This window comes from Python bivittatus, unplaced genomic scaffold (genome assembly GCF_059951505.1).
Source record: "Python bivittatus isolate LINGU-HERP-01145 unplaced genomic scaffold, Pbiv_v1 ctg000120_np1212, whole genome shotgun sequence".
NCBI classification, from domain to species: domain Eukaryota; kingdom Metazoa; phylum Chordata; class Lepidosauria; order Squamata; family Pythonidae; genus Python; species Python bivittatus.
Genome location: NW_028277037.1, coordinates 4,787,111 through 4,808,937, shown reverse-complemented (window position 1 = coordinate 4,808,937; position 21,827 = coordinate 4,787,111). Strand labels below are relative to the sequence as shown.

Sequence of the window (21,827 nt, the reverse complement as noted above, 5' to 3'; positions counted from 1 at the left end):
CCGCCCGGACCCCTGACTGGCACCGCTTCTGCCGCCCCACCGCGCCTGGTCGCCTTCTGGCAGCCCCCCCCCCCTCGCCCCCATGGATCGCGAACGGCTCCTTTTCGCCCTACCGGAACTGACAAGGTCCCAAGTTGCGAATTGCACAACTGGAGCCGCGCCCAGACCCATTTTCAACGAGGGGCGGATTTCGCAAGGCTACCATTAGCTCGTTATACAAGCGGGCCAGTTTAGTCGCTACAGGCTGCGATCGAAGGCATTTACTAGGAAGCTGTTGCGCTCAATAACAGACCTTCCCGCCTAGTAAAAATCCATAGGACCTTGTTAATTACTCAGGCCCTTGGTAAGGTTTCACCGGAGGCGTAGGAACTAAGAATTGAAAATCCTAGTTCTTAAATTAACTCTTTGAGTCCAGAAACCTTACAGCTAGAAACTCTCTCTTCTCTCCACCTAACATCCTATCTTCTTTCTTCTCTTCATCTAACATCCTTTCTTTTGGGCAAGTCGCTATCCAGCCCTAATACCAGACCTCCATTTAAAAAAGGAATCTTGGTGTCCCGGGAGAAATCTCTGAAATGTCTGGAGGAAATGTCCTTATGGATGTCCACAATGGGGGAACCACACCTTTTTTAATGTTTCACATGTATCACAATTGTGGCCACCATTTTAACATTATTGATCTCCTTGGGGATGAACCTCCTATTATAGTTATATTCTCCCCAAAGGCTTACCATTAACTTAACCATGGTTCCAAACTAATCCAATGTCTTGGTCTACCCAACCTCCTAAATCAAATCACAGGAGTTACATTCACACAGTAGGTAGTTACCCTAGGTTACCGTTGAATCCATGATGTTAACAGAGCTATTGACGATCACTTGATTTTATGACTGACCTTAATTTTTGCCCTAGGTGTTTTTAAGATGTCCCCATCCCAAACCTTACAAAGTACAAATGAAGGGGGGTTTGTAGCAAATATAAACCTTGGGCCACTCCAAATCCTTTCTCCTCTCCCAGCCCAGTCCCTCCTCCTCTAGCATCTGTTTCCATATAAAGTTTTGTCTGTCTGTGTACAACCCATTGAACCATAAACTGTTCCGTTTAGCCTGAACAAATAGTTGCACAAATGTTGTACGCAGTTCGTTCATCCATTGTATCATACAAACCCAGAAAATTGAGATAGTGGAATAAAGCATCTTAGGTGACTTATGGGTAAATGTGTGCAAACCCAACTTTTGCGAAGACATTTGTTTTTGAAATAGAATAGGCCATCTTGCCACCCTATGGAGCTGTTCTTGAAATACTTAGCCCAGTGTTGTCCAAACGTGGCCACTTTAAGATGAGTGGACTTCAACTCCCAGAATTCCCCAGCCAGCATGGCTGGCTGGGGAATTCTGGGAGTTGAAGTCCACTCATCTTAAAGTGGCCACGTTTGGACAACACTGACTTAGGGTCAGTTTCCTTTTTATATTCCAGTAACAGAGATGTAAGGAAACATGATGAAATGAGATTACACACACACACAGGGATCTTATGACATATTTTTAAAATTGTGCTTTGATTCCTGAATTACAATATCTTGCAGTTTTAATAAGGAGAGTGATTACACTACAATTCAAAGCCATCGGTATTACCAAAATTTGTCATAGTCTTTCCCCCAAAGTATCTTTTTCTTTCATGGCTACTGGCCCCATCCCTCTGAAATTTTTGAACCTAAGAAGAGAACAATGTAGCTTCATGGTCCCAGCAAAATGTGTGGCTTCTTTAAGGAGGAACCAACAGGTTGTGACAAAGTGGTCACACTCTGTCACAGCCTCCTTAATACCTCCTTAATAGCTACTACTGGGAGAGCCTCTTAAGGATGCACTCGTAGACGTAAAAAAGCAACAACAGGACACTGATGCTAATGTGGGGATCAGCTCTTGCAACAGTCCCAGATGTGCACTTTGCCCTACATGCACACCATCACAGACACCAACAAGTATATACGCAACATTAGAAGTGCCTTTCCATGCCTTTTCTCTAATATGACATATGCCATCATCCACCAGTCATGTCCCCCTGGATTCTACATAGGACGAATGGGACTAACACTGCACAAAAGAATGGATGCAAGTCTGACATCAGGACTGAAAACAAAGTAGTATCAGAGCATTTCAACTTCCCGGTACTGGAGACCTCAAAGTGAACATCTTGAGAAAACAGGACTTTAACGGCATCATTAAATGAGAGATTGCTGAACGTCAAAATGTTTCAGGCAATCTCAAAAGAGATCGAACACTTATATGAATAAGAAAATGAGTAACTAGCATCAGTACTGATGGTAGTTTTGGATGACCACAGCTCCCAAGGATGCAGAGCACCCAATGTCCATTGCATTATATCACCTCTTGTTTGGACCTTGGGGTGATCCAATGGGCAAAGTTCAAGAGATAGAATTAATGGGAAAGTTCGCAACCTGGGAATGACTGCAATGAAACTTCTGACTTTATTCTGGCATCATGGATAGAAACAGCCATGGAATTACAAGCCAGGCACTGTGAATGTCTTTGTCTTAGGTCAGCTTTCCCTACGCCTATTTGAGCATACTAGAGACGTCTTAACAGACCTGGAGGACATCATGTTGGGAAATGCTGCTTTAGAATTCTCCTTATTCGAAGGTTGGCATTGGAATCACTCCAAGAAACACTTCTCTGCCCTGGGAATTTGTTTGTTTATTCAACGTATTTATATGGCCACCCATATACTCTGGGCAGTGAACCAATAAAATAGCATGGAATAGTGTGATGACTCTGTCACATCCATAAAGGAACAGTAGCTGATCATTGCTTGCCAATAATCAGTAAGGAAGTTAGAATACAAAAAGTATTCTACATGGCAGAAATAATTTTTTAAAAAATTATCTTCTCTTGCCACAAAACGGTTAAGAAATGAGATGTCTTTGGAATGTTCTTTTGAAGAGATGCTCAAAGCTTTGGGGGACTTACCTTCACCTTCCGTATCTAAATCCCACCAGTTCCCCCCCCCCCAAAGACAACACTGGTATGTTTATAGGCATTCTGTTATGACATTTAGCATTTACAGAAAGTTTTTAAAAACTAATGAAAATTTCAGTGAATTTTTGATTCACTATGTCTGGACTGCTCCTGAATCTCATCTGGGCCGGTACGCAGACTACCGGTTGAGGGCCCGATCTGTCAGAAGCCACATAATAAACAATATAAAAGGAAAGATGGTTACCGGTTCCTAAATCAAAATGATCTGTGGCTTCAACATTCCCATTGTATGACTACACAATGCACTTTATTTTTCAAAGCAGCCGTTTTGAAAGTCACTCTTCAATTGTGTGGTAAAGGAAGATGAATCAAACATGGCTCTTCATAAGCCACCAGCTGTGAAGCAAATGTAAAAGAATAAGCGTGTCCAGCTAGAAGACCTCCTCCGGCTTTGGCTGCTTCAGAGTTTTTATTACTTCTATTATTTCCTCCTCTTTTATTGAAATAAATGAATCTTGTGCAGCGAGAAGGAAAAATAGTGGTTAATCAGGTTTGGTAATAAAACACTTACTTGCCTAGGCTTGCCGTGAGCACCTTTTAAATCACTGAACCTGTATATAATCTCTCTCTTCTTTGCATCTAATGCAGTGTTTCTCAACCTTGGCAACTTTAAGATGCGTGGACTTCAACTCCCAGAATTCAAAACAGCATGTTGGCTGGGGGATTCTGGGAGTTGAAGTCCACATATCTTCAAGTTGCTAAGGTTGAGAAACACTGATCTAAAGGCATTACTAATTAGCATTTTAATCCTAACTCTTGTATAAAAATTTCTGGTGACTTCTGAAACTTTTTGATATGCAAATCCTTTTTAATATTTGCATTAAGACTTTTGGAAGCATCCTGCATTGTGTTCTTATTGTTATAACTATAAGGAATATTCAGTACAGTATTTTTAACTGAGTATTGTTTGTGAGTGTGTGATTGTTCTGGAGCCTGTAATTAATATCACACCATTCTGTACTCTGTTTCTTCCCCCAGAGGCGTTTGTTTAAATAACTGAACAGGATATAAACCAGGTCAGACTGTATTTCCACAGTATAGGCCACGTCTGCATAATTGCCTTGCCATGATCTCTTTCCCTAAATCTTGCTATTGTAGGATGTGCTCCTACCGTGCATGCAAAACAGGCCTGTGCTGCACTGCTGTCTATAGCAATGTGTTTGGCTAAAATTCCAGTTACACCAATCTGGAGGTCACCATTACACATAGAATTGGAAGCAGGGAGGAATCTCTGTCTAGAAAGCCGGTACATCAATCCTTGTAAATAAAAAACACTCAAAATGCACTGTAATGCAGAATCTAAAGATGTCTTAAAGCAGTGTTTTTCAATTTTGGCAACTTTAAGAGATGTGGACTGCAATTCCCAGAATTTCCCAGCCAGGTTGAAAAATGCTGGCTTAAAGTATCCATCTAATGCTTTTTTTTTTTTTTTTTTTAAGAGTGCAAGGTTTTCTGAAGAATCTAGAAGAGACATATGAAAAAAGTCTTTTAACGCTTTAAAACGTTAACATATTTGACGAAAATACAGCTTTACAAAAAAGTGCCATGTTTATTTAATATGCTGTAAAAAGCCTTATATAAATATTTATAATGCTTTCTATTGTAACTTTTTGCAAACCACAACTACGGAATTTGTTTATTAAAAAAAGAAAAGACAGTTGCCATTCAATCCCAAAGTTTTGAAATGAAATTGACATCAAACAAGGTCAGATGCAGCCTGCTGAAATGTTCAAAGAAAATCAGAATATTCTTGAAGTACTTGTTCATTACTTGGGTACGTTTGTTAAACGAGGAAAATAAATCAAGCAATCAAAAATACGAAGCTCATCCCTGGACTCGGATAGCCTTTAATGAGCTTCAGGCCAGTAGTGACTGCAGGGGGGCAGAATCACAAAATCAGTGTGGTGCTGTAAGCCCCGCCCCATTTCTGCATATGTCATGATGTCACTCAACATGGCCAGAAGGGGTGGAGCTTACAGCGTGATGCTGCTTTCATTGGTTCGACACAAGCAGGAAGCTTCTGCAGATGCACCCGCTTCTGTTGTAGATACTCATCCTGTAAATCCCAAAAAGTAATCACAGCAAGGAATAAGCTTATTAAAGCTACCAGCATATCTGTTTGAAGAACTGTGGTATCCAGAACTTCTCTCTAGGCTACCTTCCATCAAAACTAGTTGCTGATTTAGACTCCAAGATGCAGATCAAGACCAGTTGGCCAGCCACCTCATACATCTGAGATACAAGTGACAGTGATCATAAAGCCAAGCCTTCAGTGGGCTACTTTCAATGTTAATCAGAGTTCTCTGTCACGTGGCATCCCGTGAAAGTGGCCTTCCACAACCCACCTAATTTAAAACATGACCTGATTCCCTAGCAAACCAGATCACCAGCGCAATTTCCAGGCATCGTTATTATTCATAATATTATTCCAAGGGCTGGCAATCCTGGTTTACTTCTGGATCATCTCCACCTAAAAGCCTCTGCCTGTTATTTATTTCTTGCATTGTTCTCTTGGATTGGATGATTTTACAAGTCAGGTGGGAAAATGGACAGGTTGGGAGGCACCTTCAGGTGAAAAATCCTTGCCTGCAGAAAGTTAGAAGACCAGGGGAAACCAGGTAGCCTTCATACAACATAGTACTTGTTGTCTACCTATGGGAGCTGTTCTATTTTTTTTCTCCCTTTAACCGGGAAAACCTTGGACTTCTGAAGCAGTACACTCGCTAGAACTCTGTCCCATTAAGCTTATGATTTTCTGATTCATCTTTAACTCAAACTTCCCGTACAAAAATAAATAAATAAAATACAATACTCGGCCTACCCTAGCTTCACTAAACCAGCAATTTCCAGGATTTTAATTCAGAAGAACTTAACCAGTTCAAAACATGGAAAGAAAAAGTTTTATCCTTTTTAGTACCCCACATTAAAGAGAAGTGAACCACATTATAATTCTGAAAAAAAGAAAAGAAAACAGAATTGGTCAAGGTATTTCAGGATCTTTGGTACTCAGAGGAGAACAAAATGGCACAAACCATCAGCCATGTTAAATTCAGAAGGAAATGAAACAAGCAAAAGATAAGCAAAATACTGAATTTATGCCAGATGTTTTTCCTAGATGTTTCCAGCTATTAAGATGAAAGCTGTAGCTCACTTTTATTTGCTAAAAGTGCCCTCTTGTTTCTGAAAACAGGCAAATACATATCTCTCAGTTGATCCAGTTCTATACCAGTTTGACTACTAGTTACAGACTGAAATAGTAACTTCTCTTTAGTGTTAAAACTAGGAGCCCTGAGCTAGAGCATTAAGCCAGTAAGTGTGGCAAATAACTTTTAAAGATAGCTAGTCTGGACCATTAAATGTATTTAAGTAACTCTATGACCGCTTCTTAAGTCACCACACTTCATCTGTAGGGATCAACGTTACACAACGTGGCTTCTGATTCTTTTCTTTTTTCACACTTCCTATCTAAAACCCTGCCCAGGTGAATACACAACGGAGCAATCTGACTGAGAAACAGACAATGTTGCTTCTTACATACACATTATCTTTTGTAACTCCTGGGCAACTTGAACAGAGCACAGTTCAAACCAAGCCACATGACATACAAGAGGCAGAATTTGACCTTTTAACATACATTTCGGCAGTGCAGATACAAAGAGGACATCGATTCCTTTTTTTTTTTTTTTAAATTCCAGTACCTCTGTTGTAATAAAGTTAACAAAAATATTCACTATTAAAAGAAGCCGCCAGCTGGCACTGCCAACTAATTGTTTATAGTAGTCTTAGAAATCCTAATCCGGTAGAATTCCCTAATTTCTGGGCAAAGTCCACGCGCGCCAGTCTGTGAACATTGCAGAATGTCAGGATCGAGGCCAGGGTACCTGAGTTCTTAATTAAGTTTCCTTTTCTGCTGCATTTCACAACTTCCCTGCTTTCATGTAAGAAGGGATCGAGCCCCGCTGAGTCAGCCCCTCAAATCTCTTGTAGGTATAATTCAGAAAAACCCAGTCTTTGGACTTGAAATCCGGTTCGGTGGTATTTGGCACTAGAATGCAAAAATATTGATTTTAAGGACACAGATAGGCGCAAGTTGTCTAGCTTCCATGTAAAGTCAATTGAAATGCAAAGTAGGAAGATGGTTTTCAAGTACACATTTATTATTAAACCATACAAAGAAAGAACTAGATCTAGTATCTAAAAGTAAACTGTTGAATATTGTTTCTTGTTTTTTTATCTTCTACATTTTTTTCTGTGTGCTGGTCTGAGCCTTGGGGAGTAGATGTAACTAACAACCAACCAAGATTTCTTTAAATGCTTGGGATTGGAATGAAATTAAGAAGGACGTGTTAAGATGGGAGAAATTAAAATTGTCACTATTGGGGAGAATCTCTATGATAAAAATGAACGATTTACCAAGAATGATGTTTTTGTTTCAAACAATACCTGTTTTGACTACTGATGGACCATTTAAACAATGGCAGAAAGATATATCTAAATTTATATGGCAAGGGAAAAAATCACGAGTTAAATATAAAGTGTTACAAAATGCAAAGGAAAGAGGAGGACTGGATCTGAAATTGTACTTCATTGCTTGTGGTTTGGTTTGGATGATAGACTGGATGTTGCTGAGAAACAAGAGACTTTTAGAAGATCATGACCTGAGGTTTGGATGGCATGGATATTTATGGTATGATAAAGTTAAAATTAATGTGGATTTCAAAAATCATTATTTTAGACGTGCCATATTGAGAATATGGAATAGATATAAATCCAGGTTGTGCCCTAAACACCTATATGGATCTCAGCTCTAGAACCACATCATAGAAGAGAAGCAGCAGACAAAGACAAATGGTTGACGTACCAGAAACTATTGGAAAACCATAAGGGGGAATTTAAAATTAAGCCAAGAGAGCAGTTAATAGCAGAAGGATATAGTTATCAATGGTTTTCCCACTTACAGTTATCAGAAAGATCCAAAATGGACAAAAAGACTTATGGTATGGTAAGAGGGATTTGAAGTACAATTGTGTACTGATGATGAACATGTAATTGCTAAAATGTATAAACTTTTGTTGTAATTTGAAACAGAGGAAGAACAAGTTAAAGAATGTATGATAAAGTGCTAAGTATTTTGGTTATAATATACAGATGGATCAATGGGAAAATACATGGTTAAAAGGGTTGAAATTTACATTGTGTTATGATCTCAAAGAGAATTTTTACAAAATGATGTATTGTTGGTATATGACGCCAGAGAAATTATCTAGAATGTATAAAGGCACTTTAAATGTATGTTGGAAATGTGAACAACATGAAGGGATATTTTATCATGCTTGGTGGGCATGTAAAAAAGCTAAAAAAATTTGGATTCAAACATATACATTGATACAGAGGATTTTAAAGATTAATATTCAATTGAAGTCAGAACTGTTTCTTTTAGGATTAATGGATAAACACTTAGAAAAAAGCCATGGAAGATTATTTCAATACATGATTATTGTGGCAGGATTATTATATGCACAGAGATGGAAAGATTCAACACTACTCACTATGGAGGAATAGTTGGTGAAATTGACAGATCTTGCTGAGATGGATAAACTAACTTCTCTGATTAGAGAAAAGACACTGTCTACATTTATTGGTGACTGGAAACCTCCTATGGACTTTTTCCATAAATGAAAAAAATGAAGTTGTGATTTATGGTTTTGATGATTAGACAGGATAGATTATAAAAAGAAGAGTATTATGAGGTAACTTTAGAGACAGGGGTTAAAATATAATAGTATTTATAACTACTGTGAAGAATATCGGAAGCCACTGCTTTATATCTTTTTTCTTTCATTTCTATTTTTCTTTAACTTTTTTATTTTCTGCACTTTTTGCTTTCACTTTGATTTCTTTCTTTTTCTCTGTTCTTCCTTACTTTATATTAGTTTGTATTAATTTTTATCTTTTGAATAGATAAAACTTAATATAAGTTTTAATAAAAATTATATATATAAAATTGAGTCCTTTTAAATTTGGTAGTATAGTACTATAAAAAATAAATACCATATATTCTCACATATAAGCTCATCTGCAGATAAGCCGACCCTCAAAATGTTTGTACATTTTAATTTTCACAATTGGCTTATTCATGGGCTATCCGTGGATTACCCATTTTTCATGGTATTTTGGTTAAAAACTGGAGGATCAGCTGCTCCGCGGATGGGCTTTTCTGCGAGTATATACGGGATAAAAAAATACTTTAAAAAAGTATTACTGTAGAGACTTTTTCACTGTCTTTAGCCCACCTGGCAAATATTTCATTGGGTCTCTTGCCTTTTCTTCTAGTAAACCTTTATTTTTCTATTTCATTAACTTTTACAAATTTAAAGCCACTTAAGCTGGCTTAAAAAATGTTCTAAAATATGTTCCCAAAGATCCATCTGCTTCTGCCCTTCTCCCATCTGAAACATCAAGACAGTTCAACATGTCACATTATTCAGAGTGTTAATGCACAGAGAGAGAAGGAAGGGAGAGGCTTGCAGGCCTACAGAGAATGTTTCAATTAATTGGGTATGTTTAGTTTAAAGAAGGGAAGGCTAAGGAGAGATATGATAGCAGTCTTTCTAGACTTGAAGCTCGGTCACAGGGAAGAGGGTGTGGATTTATTCTCCACAGCACCCAAAGGTAGGACAAGAACCAACCTATGGAAGCTTTATAGATGGAGATCCAAACTAGAAATATGGATGAATTTCCTGACTGAGAGAGCTACAAAAATTGTGGGACAGCCTGCCTCCTGGTGTCACGGATGCTCCATTGCTGGAAGGTTTCAAGCAAAGAGTGGACAGCCGTTTGTCTGGGATGGTCTGAAAATTCCTGCCCTGAGCAAGGGGTTGGACTAGGAGACCTCCAAGGTCCCTTTCGATCCTATGATTCTAAGAACTTTAAGGTGAGAGGTAGTCATTAAGACAACAAGAGCAAACTACTGCCCAAGCTGCGTATTGCGGCATTAATATGTGCACTCACCTGGTTGTAAAATATCAGATTCGGGGAATTCATCAAAATTGGAAGTATCATCTATACTTTTGATTTCTATAGTGATCGCAGCTGGCCTTTCTCTAAAACAAAACACAAACATCACAGAAATCAACTTTGCAAGCAACTCTATCATCATCAGACAGCAGAATTCAATCTTGCTCCAAAACATTTAAAATAGCACAAGAACTCCCAACACGCACACAAATTTATCTGCCACTTCCTTCATGGATGCATTTAGGTGTCCTATGGTCAACCAAGATGGGGTTCATCCCATCTTCTCTCTGATGTTCTGCATCTGCTCTTCTTTAATCACCATATCTGTCATTTTATCCATAGCACCTTTTCCTAGATAATTTTGAATCGGGGTGCCTGTGTGTGAGGATTGGGGTGTAGGAAGCCAAGTAACAGACCTTTGATTGCTAGATGGTGGCTCCATCTTTACTTTTTTGACACCCCCCATGCCCCTGTTCCAGTCCTGTTGAATATCAGAAACTGGCAACAGAAATTGGGTGACCTGCTGCATAATTCATAGTTACATAGTTGTATTTTAAAATCTATTTTTAAAAAAAATCTGTGAGAATGTTTTTATTCTAATAATAACTTTTTATCTTTTTATAATGCCTGTTTTTGTTCACTTGTTATTTTAATTGTACACCATCCAAAGTTGCTTTGTGTGAGATGGGTGGCTATATAAATGTGATGTATGTATGTATGTATGTATGTATGTATGTATGTATGTATGTATGTATGTATGTAGAAAGAAAGAAAGAAAGAAAGAAAGAAAGAAAGAAAGAAAGAAAGAAAGAAAGAAAGAAAGAAAGAAAGAAAGAAAGAAAGAAAGAAAGAAAGAAAGAAAGGTCCAACTGCTATATTTGACTCAAGGGAGAATGGGGTTCTTTTTCCTTTAAGTAATTCCTTTTCCTATAAATAATTATCTGTAGTTTGGGGAGGTTCTCTTGCATGTGCTGAGAATACAGTACTAGAGGAAGATGAAGATGCTTGTATCTACTAGAGAAAGGCTGCCGTGTGGTCAAGGGGAATGAGAATGCTAGTCCTGCTCTCTTCTTATCACCCTCCAAGGGTTCCAGATGCTTGTTTGCTTTCTCTGTTCACAAAGGCTCTCCACACAAATAAGACCAATCAGGATCCTCAACTGGTAGAGAACTCCAAAGCAGCTTCATCTCCAAAAACACGTATATCAGTAAGAGCAGAACTGTCACACCTGCATAATCAGTTGCCTTGTTTTAACCACAACTATATAGATTTTGGCTACCATACAAGGAGGAGACTATTTTGTGTTATCAAGAAGAAGCTTAACATAGAACTCATCTGTTCTGCCTAGGGATTGGTGCAGAAGAGCCAAAATATAACTCTTACAGAGATCTCTATGTGAAGCAGAACCTTCTGTATGATTTCAATCTCTCCAGATTCATCTGGGTGAGCGTGCTCAGCTAATGGGGTTTTACAGTATCTACCCTGCAGAAGGGAAAATATTGTGCCTTGCATTAAAAAAATTATTTTTACAATCTGGTGAAAATTCACATGTTTCCAGCTAAATTTTGCAACCCAAACTTTCCTATATGGCGAGGACCTGTTAACCTTATTCTGATATTGCAAATTTGTTCGACCAGAACCAGGGAGATCTTTGATCAAATCTGCCCAGAGCCACGGAAGCTTATTTGGAGCCAGTTCCTTTCTTTCACTCTCTTTTTCAGCCCCAAATGCCTCACCAAGTTGCTGTTGTGGGGGAAAATGAGCAGTACTATCTGCCACCTTGAGTTGCTAGAGGAAAGAGAGATTATAAAACTAAGTAATATATTGAAAATGCATAGAACAGACAATGCTCAGTTCTGAAAGAAGTAGGCATGAATCAAGACAATCAGTTTGCCCCTTGTCAGAAAGGAATCGGTTTGTGGCCCACCAACTAAATCATCACCATGGCAAATGGCCTTACTCTTCTGAAAGTACAAATTCAGCTTATGTCTGCTGTAAAAGTGTTGGAATCTACATTTGTGATACTGTGCAATATTATTTGGCTAAATGAGAGCTTTATAACCATCACAAGCTCTTTCAACTCCTGGATTCTCACAAAGAAAAAAAGACATGGTTTTCATACTATGGAATTCTCTGTCTCTCTTGTTCCCGTGCCCTTTTATATTAACTCTTCTCTTTTTTTCTTCCCGACTCTTCCCAAGAACAGCAGATTCTCTTATATTATCTAGTGGTTTTTTTCTAATTGAAGTGGCATGTGGGGGCCTGCCTCTCTACATATGTGCTCCCACAGAGACAGATGATTTGTTCTCTAGCCATGCCCCCTCCCCAGACAATGAATAGAGAGATTGATTGACTAATTATGTGCCATCAAGTCAGTGTCGACTGTTAGCAAAAAGCTGTAAGTATTTTTTGGGACGATCTATCCTCAACCTGGTTCTTCAGATCTTACACTGTGTACCCATCACTATTGTAATTGAGACCAGACACTTTGCTGATGATCATCATCCTCTTCTTCCCTTTTCTTCTGCCTTTCTCAGCATTATAGACTTCTCTAGGGAGCTAAGTCTTCACATAATCTGTCTATAGTATGGTAATTTGAGTCTGGTCATTTGTGCTTTGAGAGAGAACTCTGGGATGATATTTTTAATAATTCATTTGTTTGTTTTCTTGGCTATCCACAGTATTCTCAGGAATTCTTTCCAACACCAAAGTTCAAAAGCATCAATTTTCTTTCTATCCTGCTTCTTCAAAATCCAACGTTTGCTTCCATCAAATCATTGACTGCACGATTCTGATCTTTAGACTGTGAACAGAGGACATCCCAAACCTGAATGAGACTTTTCAAGGTGGGACTACTTCCAGACCACAAGCGAATCTTGTTCCAAGACTGGAATGTCCCATTTCAAAGAGGCAGAATGTTTCATGATGGAACCTTTTGTGCATGCACAGACATTCCTGATGTGACCTTGCACACTGACCCACTAATGTAATCCTTGAAGCCACGATACATATTAACAGATAAAAATCCATACAATAAATAGCTCAACTTGAGTGCCAGTCTAATAAGGACTTACAGCACCTGGGATCGGAAGCCAAAAAGTATTTTCAGGTAGGCCCAGGTGAGCACACAGTACCTATTAATGCCTCTTTAAAGAATCTATGTCTTTACTGTGCAATCCCAGGAAAATAACGTTGACTCAAGGGGTTGACAGAATGCCCAGGCCTGCTCAGAAGAACCTTGTTGCATTCTGTTGGTGCCTCCTTAACTTGTATGTGTATTCTGGGGGGCCCGTATACCTACCAAGCAAACCCAGGAAAACATGAAGCTTCTTTAAGGAGGTATTGAAAGATGCAGGATGTGGCTCCTGCCCGAGATCTAAAGGGCTGCATATCCCTAACATTTAAAACAATCTTATAGATTTCATTTTTCATTAGTTGTACCTGATATGTGCCCAGTCAACACCTTCAAAAAATGGGTGACTCTTAATTTCTTCTACTCCACTGCTACCAATTCTGTTTTCAGCATCAGCACAAAATCTGGAGGAGAGGGAAGATTTTAAAAAAAGGAAAGAACAGTTATTAGCAAGGTGGTAAATGATACAAGAAACCATGGTTCCTAGCCTCCAATAATTTGCATTTAAAAATGAGTTTGATACAAAGTGGAGAAGCTATAGATCTTGCTGTCAAAGAAGACCATAGCTCTTTTTATACCTGCACCCAGCCTGAAATTCCTATTATCACAAATTCTCAGAAAAGATGCTCATATTCCTAACCTTTTCTATAGGGGGGATTAAGTAGATCTTTTCTGAAGCCTTTTCTAAATGTAAGAAATTGGGAGACAGATGGCATTTGATTAAAAGCTCAAAGAGTTGGGTGTTGACAAACAAAAAGTGGTATGACTTCTTTATAAAATCCCCCTTCAATCATCCCTTTGGAAAAAGAGTGAAGAAAATAATCATATTTGCCACACAATTAAGTTACATGGATATTTTAGTGTCGTAGAATAATAATATATATATAATACTTAATGCCATAGTAAAATATTTTGTTGGGGAAGGTTTAATAAACATTCATAGTGGAGAATATATATAATTCAGCGTTGACTTGCTGGATTCTTAGTCTCCTTGCAAATTTTCGTATGCCAGGAACAGCACTAATTATATTTCCTAGCCTGCTAATGAAACAGGAAGAAAAGCAAGCTTAGAAAACACCAAGAATCTGACAATAAACACTCAGTTCTCATTTCAATTTCATAATATGGAGGAATTTTTAAAGTCTAACTTTAATGTTCTTTCTGAAAGACTTCAGACACTGTCAGTAGTTGTTTGACATACATGCGTGATGATAAAATATTGTGCATTTATCACATAACCCAACCAGAATTAATTTAGAATTGAGACAATTTACTGAATCTTGTGCCCCCCCCCCGCCATTCAAGAAAATGGGGTATACAAAGACTGGAAAACCCATGATGTTTTGTGATCATCAGCCACATTGCTACAGCAATGAAAGAATTCTGAAATGTGGTTGTGCAGATGATTTGAAGGGCAGAGAGACCAGCTGTCATAGCTAAATGGCACTGTTTGCTTTATATTGGCCTTTCAGAGGACCCTGAAAACATGGTGGTTCTGTCATCAGGCCTATGGATCCTGTGGAAGTATGGAGCTGGTGAGATGGCTAGATTGTTCATAAGCTGTTAGTTGGTGTGTGTGTATATGCCTTCAAGTCAGTGTTGACTTCTGAAGACTGCCTGGACAAGTCCGTGCAGTTTTCTTGGCAAGATTTCAATGGTTTCCCATTGCCTGCTTCCTAGGGCTGAGCAAGAGTGACTGGCCCAAGGTCACCCGGCTGGCTTTGTGCCTGAGGTGGGACTAGAACTCACCATCTCCTGGTTTCTAGCCTGATGCCCTAACCACTACACCAAACTGGCTCATGTTGGTTGGTACTCTCCGGAATGTTATATTTTACAGTTAATGGGTAATTGTTTTTTAATTGCTTTAATTGGTGTTTTATTGGGTTTTGTTACTGTTGTTTTTTGTTATTGATTTTTATGCATTGTGTTTTTGTTTTTAACTTTATGAGCTGCCCAAAACTACCCAGGTGAGATGGGCAGCTATATAAATTGAATTAATTAATTAATTAATTTCTGGATTTAGTTCCCAACATTTTCAGTAGCTGCAGTATAGCCAGGTGGGGATTCTATGGCTATAACTTAAACCTCGCTGCCGCAACCATACAATCCTGGGAAAAGATGTCGCTGCTTTAATAAGTTGCAGGTCCCCATATGTTCTAGAGCACTTCTGGCTCCCTGCAGAGCCATAAAGGACAAAATTCTGACTCTATGCAAACTGTTATTTACTAGGCCAGTTTCCATATATTTCTGGGAATTCTGTCATCCTGTTTCCCATGCCATTCTTAGAGGTTAAGAAAATAAACAGGATGGATGTCTGCTTTAAGCAAGCTGTGAGATGGAACACAAAGGCAAATAGGAAGTACCATTTGCATAAACTCTAAACAAAAACAAAAACTCAACTCTGTAAATTTCCAACACAGAAGCATGTTCTCTTCTACACTCCAAGAAGTCATCCAACTATTTCAGTCTCCTTAGGGCAGATGACTGAAAAGAATAATCTACCAGCTACCCAATAAAAAGAGGACAAGAAAAACATGCCAGCATGACACTGTTCCTAGGCTTTGCCTAGAAGCAGTTTTTCTCAACCTTGGCAACTTTAAGGGGTGTGGATCTGAACTCCCAGAATCCCCTAGCCAGCATGTTGGCCAGGGAATTCTGGAAGTTGAAGTCCTCATATCTTAAAGTTGCCAAGATTGAAAAACACTGCTCTAGAGGGTCCACTTGGAATGTCAAGTCAGTTCTGGCACAGTTCTTGGAGAGGGGATATGTTTAAGAGATCGAAAAGATAAAAAATAAACAAATATGTTAAAAAGCAGCACTTTGGAAGGCCCCTACTCCTGTGTGACAGAAACTTAAAAAAAGCTATCTCTACTTTCCCCAGCTAAGCTTCAGGCCAAACACAGCCCAAGGTAGCCCACAGCTTTTCCACAGCACACACCAGTTTCATTACCCTCTTGTTTTTGCAGCCATTATGAAATCTGTCCTGTTACTGTCATCAACTACAATGACTAATCTTGGCATTCGTCTACACAGGACTCTTGGAACAATCTACTCCAAGTCTTGTATGCAAACAGATGACCACAAATCATGTGTTCAGCAGTGCTGGCAAACATCATTAAACCAGGGCCCCAACCAAAAAGAAAAAGGAATAGGAGACATTCAGACCTTTCCCAATCTATTTTTTTCACACCAGAAATCATAGGGTTTTTTTTACAAGTTCATATTTTCGCAGTGTTTTACTAACATCTCCTGCTCTTCTGTTATTTCTCCTAAATAACAACATCAGAATTATCTGCACTAGAACAGACCAAGTCTAGCTAAATTTATCAGAGCTGAAGGGCATAGAATTTTTCCAAGTTAAATATTTCCTCCTGAAGAAAATGTAAGTATACAACATACTGGCCACTTATTCCAAATGTAGAATTTCCTGTTGCCCTACCAGCCACTTAAAGGAGCAAGCTGTACCTTATCTCACCATTAAGTTCCAGCCTAAAGAACTTAATTTTAATGGTGATTTTGTTTCATATCCTAATTTCAGTAATAGGTTATAGTTATTGGCTTTATCTTGCTTCATATTTTACTTGGGTAGGTATCTTCTGGTATTAATCTTGCATTGCAGCAATTGACCGAATGTGGACTTCCTGACACTGTGGAGTGGGACAACTCCACATCATAGGAGTTCTTGCTCTCAACTTCATCTAGAAGCTACCAGGTTTCTGGAACAACACTTTACTGCCATGTTTCACAGAGGGATGAACAGAAGCTATGTCAGTCTTCTATGTCTCCAATTGTTAGATTATGATTGAACTGAGCTCTTAAGGAATCCTGGCCCAAAGAGACTTGAAAGCTTCTCTTGCAATAACCCACTGAATTTAAGAAGCTTTCCCAATCTTATTAAGTTAGCTTGAATCTTTGCAGTCCTCCATTTCCAGCACTGCTCCACAGTCTTCTACTGGTTATACTTTCTCTTCCTCCTCCTCTTCTCCCCACTCTTCTCTGTTCTTTCCTAACATCTGTCCCTCCTTTTTCTTTTATCCTAACCTCTACCCACTTCCCAAGATGTGATCCACAGCTTATATCGTGGAATCTAAGGCTCTAGAGCTCATTCTATCTATGGCTCTTTGCCTGCAATTTCCATTTCTTCTTCTCTCAAACCTATGCTGTCTGAACTTGCTTCCTTTCCACTGTGTTGTTGACCAAGGTAATGCTAGAAGTCTACACTTACCAGGAAGGACAGCCCTTCAGTTACCTTCCCTTCTATAAGCTAAGTTTCTGTAAAGAGTGATTTTTATCATGCAGTGGAGCAATGTTGGCAAGCCTTTCCATGATAATGGGGAAGGAAACTGGGTGATAAATGTCATACTAACAAAACCATGCATTAACAGGTTTCCTACACATGTAGGGGAAGCACATCATCTACTTACTTTAAGATTAAGTCCTTTGCTTTTTCTGAAATGGGCACCTCAGGTGGAAATACCAGAGTTTCCTTCCAATTCATAACTTTCCTGTATGTTTCTTGGGGTGTTTCAGAACAAAAAGGGGGGTATCCTGTAGAATGGTAGAAAATCAAAACTTTGAACTATATGAACAATATTAAAGTACTTGGAATACACCTTATATACAGCATCATCATATTAGTTCTGTCATGTATTTCACCATGGTTCTCCCACCAAAAATAATTTCCTTAAAAATTAAGGAGAGCCACCAAGAATCTGAGTTCTTGTCTTAAAGCAGCCAAAATGGCACCATTCTGACCCAAGAGGGACCAAAAGCCCACTTCAAGGAAGCCAAAAGTTTGCAGTAATCCAAACCAGGTTTAGAAAAACAAACAGCCACCCCCAAAAAGGTCCAATGTGCCGAGTGGGTCGGAAAACTGACTATTTTAAGGGGGTATGGAAAAATGGGAGCAAGGGAAGCTGGAGAGAGTTTCTGATCCTTCACCACATCTTTTTATTGTAGGTCCCATTTGTTCTTCTTACCTATTAGCATTTCATACATAATCACTCCCAAAGACCACCAGTCACATAATTTGTTGTAACCCGTTTGCACGAAAACCTCTGGGGCAATGTAATCTGGTGTCCCAACAGTAGAATAGGCCTGAAAAGGATATTTGAAGAGAGTGAGAGATTCAGCCAATTTTTTTTTAAAAATCCAGTGTTATTTCTTTCCAAGAAAACAGTGCAGAGTCTTCCGTCTATCATCTAGTTAGGTTTTCATGCATTCTCTGAAAATGATGGGGCTACAAAGAGGCCTTGGAGACCATGTAGGTTCCACAAAACATTTTTACATGGAAAGACTTTGCAGAACTCAACAAGCTTTCCAGGAAAATACTCACCAGCTGTCGTCTGTTCTTCTTCCACGTTTCTGCTTTTCTCTTGGAGTTCATATTCTGAAATGCTGATTCACAAAACAGATCTAGGTTAATGCTTTCCATTTTAACAGCAACGTAAAAATTCAGCTTGCTTGTGATTCTAATGCAGGACAGGAACAGTTGTTGCATGAGAGGGATGAATGACAGGGCCTTTTCTCATGCAAGCACTACAAGAAGGACACGAAAAGCTATTTTAACCATTCACCTCCCTCCCTAACTTTCCAAATGTATCACCAACATAGAATTAGAATACACTGAAAACAGCCCTGCACAAAGACTTTTGAGACAGAAGAGAAAAAGAGAGAATGCAACCTCCACAATACTGGAAATGGTGCATTCCAAACCCTCTGGAACCCCAAAATCCATGTATGTGGAATTCTTTGTCCAAAAGACATATAATGACTGACTTGGGACATCCAGCTGTGATTTTGGGATCATCTGCATATGTCAAATGGACTACACTGTACCCATGTAGACTACAGGTGAAGGATGCCATTCTGAAAATATTCTCTATATTAAGAACAAAAAGTCTTACTGCAAAAACAAACATTAAGGAACTTCATTTTGGGGATTGGAAAAAAGAAAAAAAAACAAGAAAGAAGCTTTCAAATATGAGACCATTCACTTGTAGAAATAAGTGGTATGGTATATTCTACCACTTTCCCCTATATGTAGGGTGGTAGTCCTGATTCAAACTATGATTCAGAATTTGGGGCTAGAGAAAATAAGGTTAATAGTTACTTCTAAGACTATGAATTTCATGCCTGACTTTATTATAAGCAAATATCTGAAGGTAGTTTGGGTCCTCCTTCAAAAAGAATGTTTCAACAAATGAGCCACATGTTTATATACTTAGCAAACCTAACTTGTAAATTAGAATAAACAAGGTCTTTGACAGAATGCAGAATATTTATCATAAGCTAGAATTTGCAGTACTTACAGAAGTCACTTGGTGGATTATGTGTAAGGTTTCTGTAGAATTCAGTTCGGTGAGCTTTCTTTAAACCTGTGCATAGCCCAAAATCAGAGAGTTTTACATGGCCCTACAGAAAGAAAACATTACTCATATGATTAATCCATATGACTGATGTAAATATGTGCTTCTGGAGCAATTCCCTGATTTACAGAGGTAACTAATTCAATGCCCTCTAAATGTTTTGGCCTTCAACTCTCACTCATTTTTTATTACTGGTATCGCTGCCCGGAACTGATGGAAACTGAAGTTCAAAAGCATCTGGAGGACTTTAGGTTGTTTAATCTCCCTTATTATTGATCCTTAAAGGCCACTGTCTTAGTCCCTCCTTCACTACAACAAATATGTTTCTTTAAGCCTTTTATGATCAGATCCAAAACAGATACTTCCCATTAAGAATGGACTTCAGAGCCATGAGGAGTAAATAAGTCTGGATATGTTCATGCCAGGAATTGACAGAGGCTCTGATGCTGGTGCAAGTATCATGAAGAAATTTACCTATGTGCTTTTTCACTCATCATGGAGCAGAAAATGAGCTCCAAATGTTACAAACATCAGCACTAGCAAGATACTTTTCTTCCATGGAATAGAGCAAAAAAGGATGTCCCTTCTTAATTTGCCTCTGGGCAAGCCTCCTTTGAAATCCAATGAGCAGAAATTAAAGAATATAAGCAAAGAGTAAGCCATCTTCTTGTCCTGCTCCCCTACAGTGAAAATCTTTTTCTTCCAATTTCAGACTAAACCATCTAACCCTAAACCAGCAGATTGTGCCCAGGCACAAACCCACCTTTCATCGCATTTGCACAATTGACACTCAAACAGACTGAAAGCAAATACTGATCTCTAGTTTTATGATGGTGCAATGAAAACGTGAAGGGTGATTTATTATTTACATTAAAAAATCAGCCCTTCAATGAATAGAACTTGGGGGGGAGTGTTTTTTCAACCTTTTTCAAGAAGATTTTTGTATTAATAAAAGGAGATGGGATCTCAAAGCCAACCGCAGCCCAGCTTCTTGAGCCATGGGGAGTGAGGGGGTCACAAATATGTCCTGGAACAAGGACACAAAATAGAGGAAATGTATGAACATTATATACCTTTGCATCCAGCAGAAGATTATCTGGCTTAATATCTCTGTGAATAAAACCTAGTTGGTGAATGGCATCAATAGCAAGCACAGTTTCAGATATATAAAACTGTGTCTCTTCCTCAGATAGGGTATCCTTCTTCATGAGCAAAGTCATCATATCACCTGAATCAGGGGAAAAAAGTACATAGGCTACACTTGGCTGGTTGTGATGGTGGAAAAGTCATTAAAAATGACACAAGCTCCAGTATTCCAATAATAACTATGATAACAAGGCTCTGGATCACAAAGGACACTTCACTAGGGGATAAGGAGAAAGCATTCCAGAAGGTTTACGTGGTCCACTCCATGCAAAATCCTTTGCTACCAAGCTTCTCAGTTGGTTTTCAGCCGCATAGCTGATTTGTCTTAACATTACTGTGGCACAGATTCCAAGTCAGTGCAAATAAAATGTTTCTCAACATTAAGAGATTTTTTTAAAAATGCTGCAGGATTGAGCACCTGACTATCAACACAAATTTGGCCTTGGGAGAACGGCCCAATTTTTCACTGAACTGGCATGGACTAATTATTTACCTCCTGGAAGAAATTCCATAATCAGGTAAAGGTTGCGCTTGTCCTGAAAACTATAAAACATCTTCACTACCCAGGCACCATCAGCTTCAACTAGAATATCTCTTTCTGCTCGTATATGAGCCACCTGCAATAGGAACATGGCAAATCAAATAAAAATGTCGAAGGCAAAAGACAGTTTGCCTATCAAACAAACGCGTACATAAATAGTCTTCCATGCAATGAAGACATTTATTACTATCAGAAGATGTAAGGCAGCCTTCCTTAACTCACTGGTACTCACAATACGTGGACTACAACACTCATCAGATTGGCTCCTATCCTCCTACTTGGAAAGCTGTTGATATCTGGCTATTTTGGAGAATCTGGGAGGGCATTTGTGATGATCAAACTCCTGCTCTGGGTTGGATGCTCTTGGCTGATCTTTGGAGCACCACTGTTCCATTTGACTCTTTCTCTTTCCATTATTTGGACTCTCAATGTACTATTTTGCAAGCCACTTAAAGCCTTGTTTGGATTAGAGAGACGTGTAAATGGTAGTAAACAAACAATTTTTTTCCTGCCAGAGAAAAAGGCAGCAGGAGATGTAGCAATATACAACTTTCCTGCCCAAATGG

At 38.8% G+C, this 21,827-nt stretch overlaps 1 protein-coding gene across 5 annotated transcripts in view; it reads right to left on the bottom strand.

Moving 5' to 3' along the window:
• Positions 1 to 4,842: 4,842 nt before the first annotated feature.
• The window catches only part of STK38L (serine/threonine kinase 38 like), a 39,219-nt gene continuing 22,234 nt past the window's right edge, over positions 4,843 to 21,827 (bottom strand). For all 5 annotated transcript variants that reach the window (XM_088134876.1, XM_088134875.1, XM_088134877.1 and 2 more), the window contains 9 exons: positions 21,214 to 21,337; positions 20,648 to 20,802; positions 19,518 to 19,620; positions 18,542 to 18,603; positions 18,186 to 18,303; positions 17,631 to 17,754; positions 13,515 to 13,610; positions 10,068 to 10,159; positions 4,843 to 7,101 (listed from right to left, as the gene is read on the bottom strand). In XM_088134876.1, the coding sequence (XP_087991002.1) occupies positions 6,974 to 7,101; positions 10,068 to 10,159; positions 13,515 to 13,610; positions 17,631 to 17,754; positions 18,186 to 18,303; positions 18,542 to 18,603; positions 19,518 to 19,620; positions 20,648 to 20,802; positions 21,214 to 21,337 (1,002 nt within the window). In that variant the 3' untranslated portion in view covers positions 4,843 to 6,973. The remainder of the gene's footprint in view (positions 7,102 to 10,067; positions 10,160 to 13,514; positions 13,611 to 17,630; positions 17,755 to 18,185; positions 18,304 to 18,541; positions 18,604 to 19,517; positions 19,621 to 20,647; positions 20,803 to 21,213; positions 21,338 to 21,827) is intronic.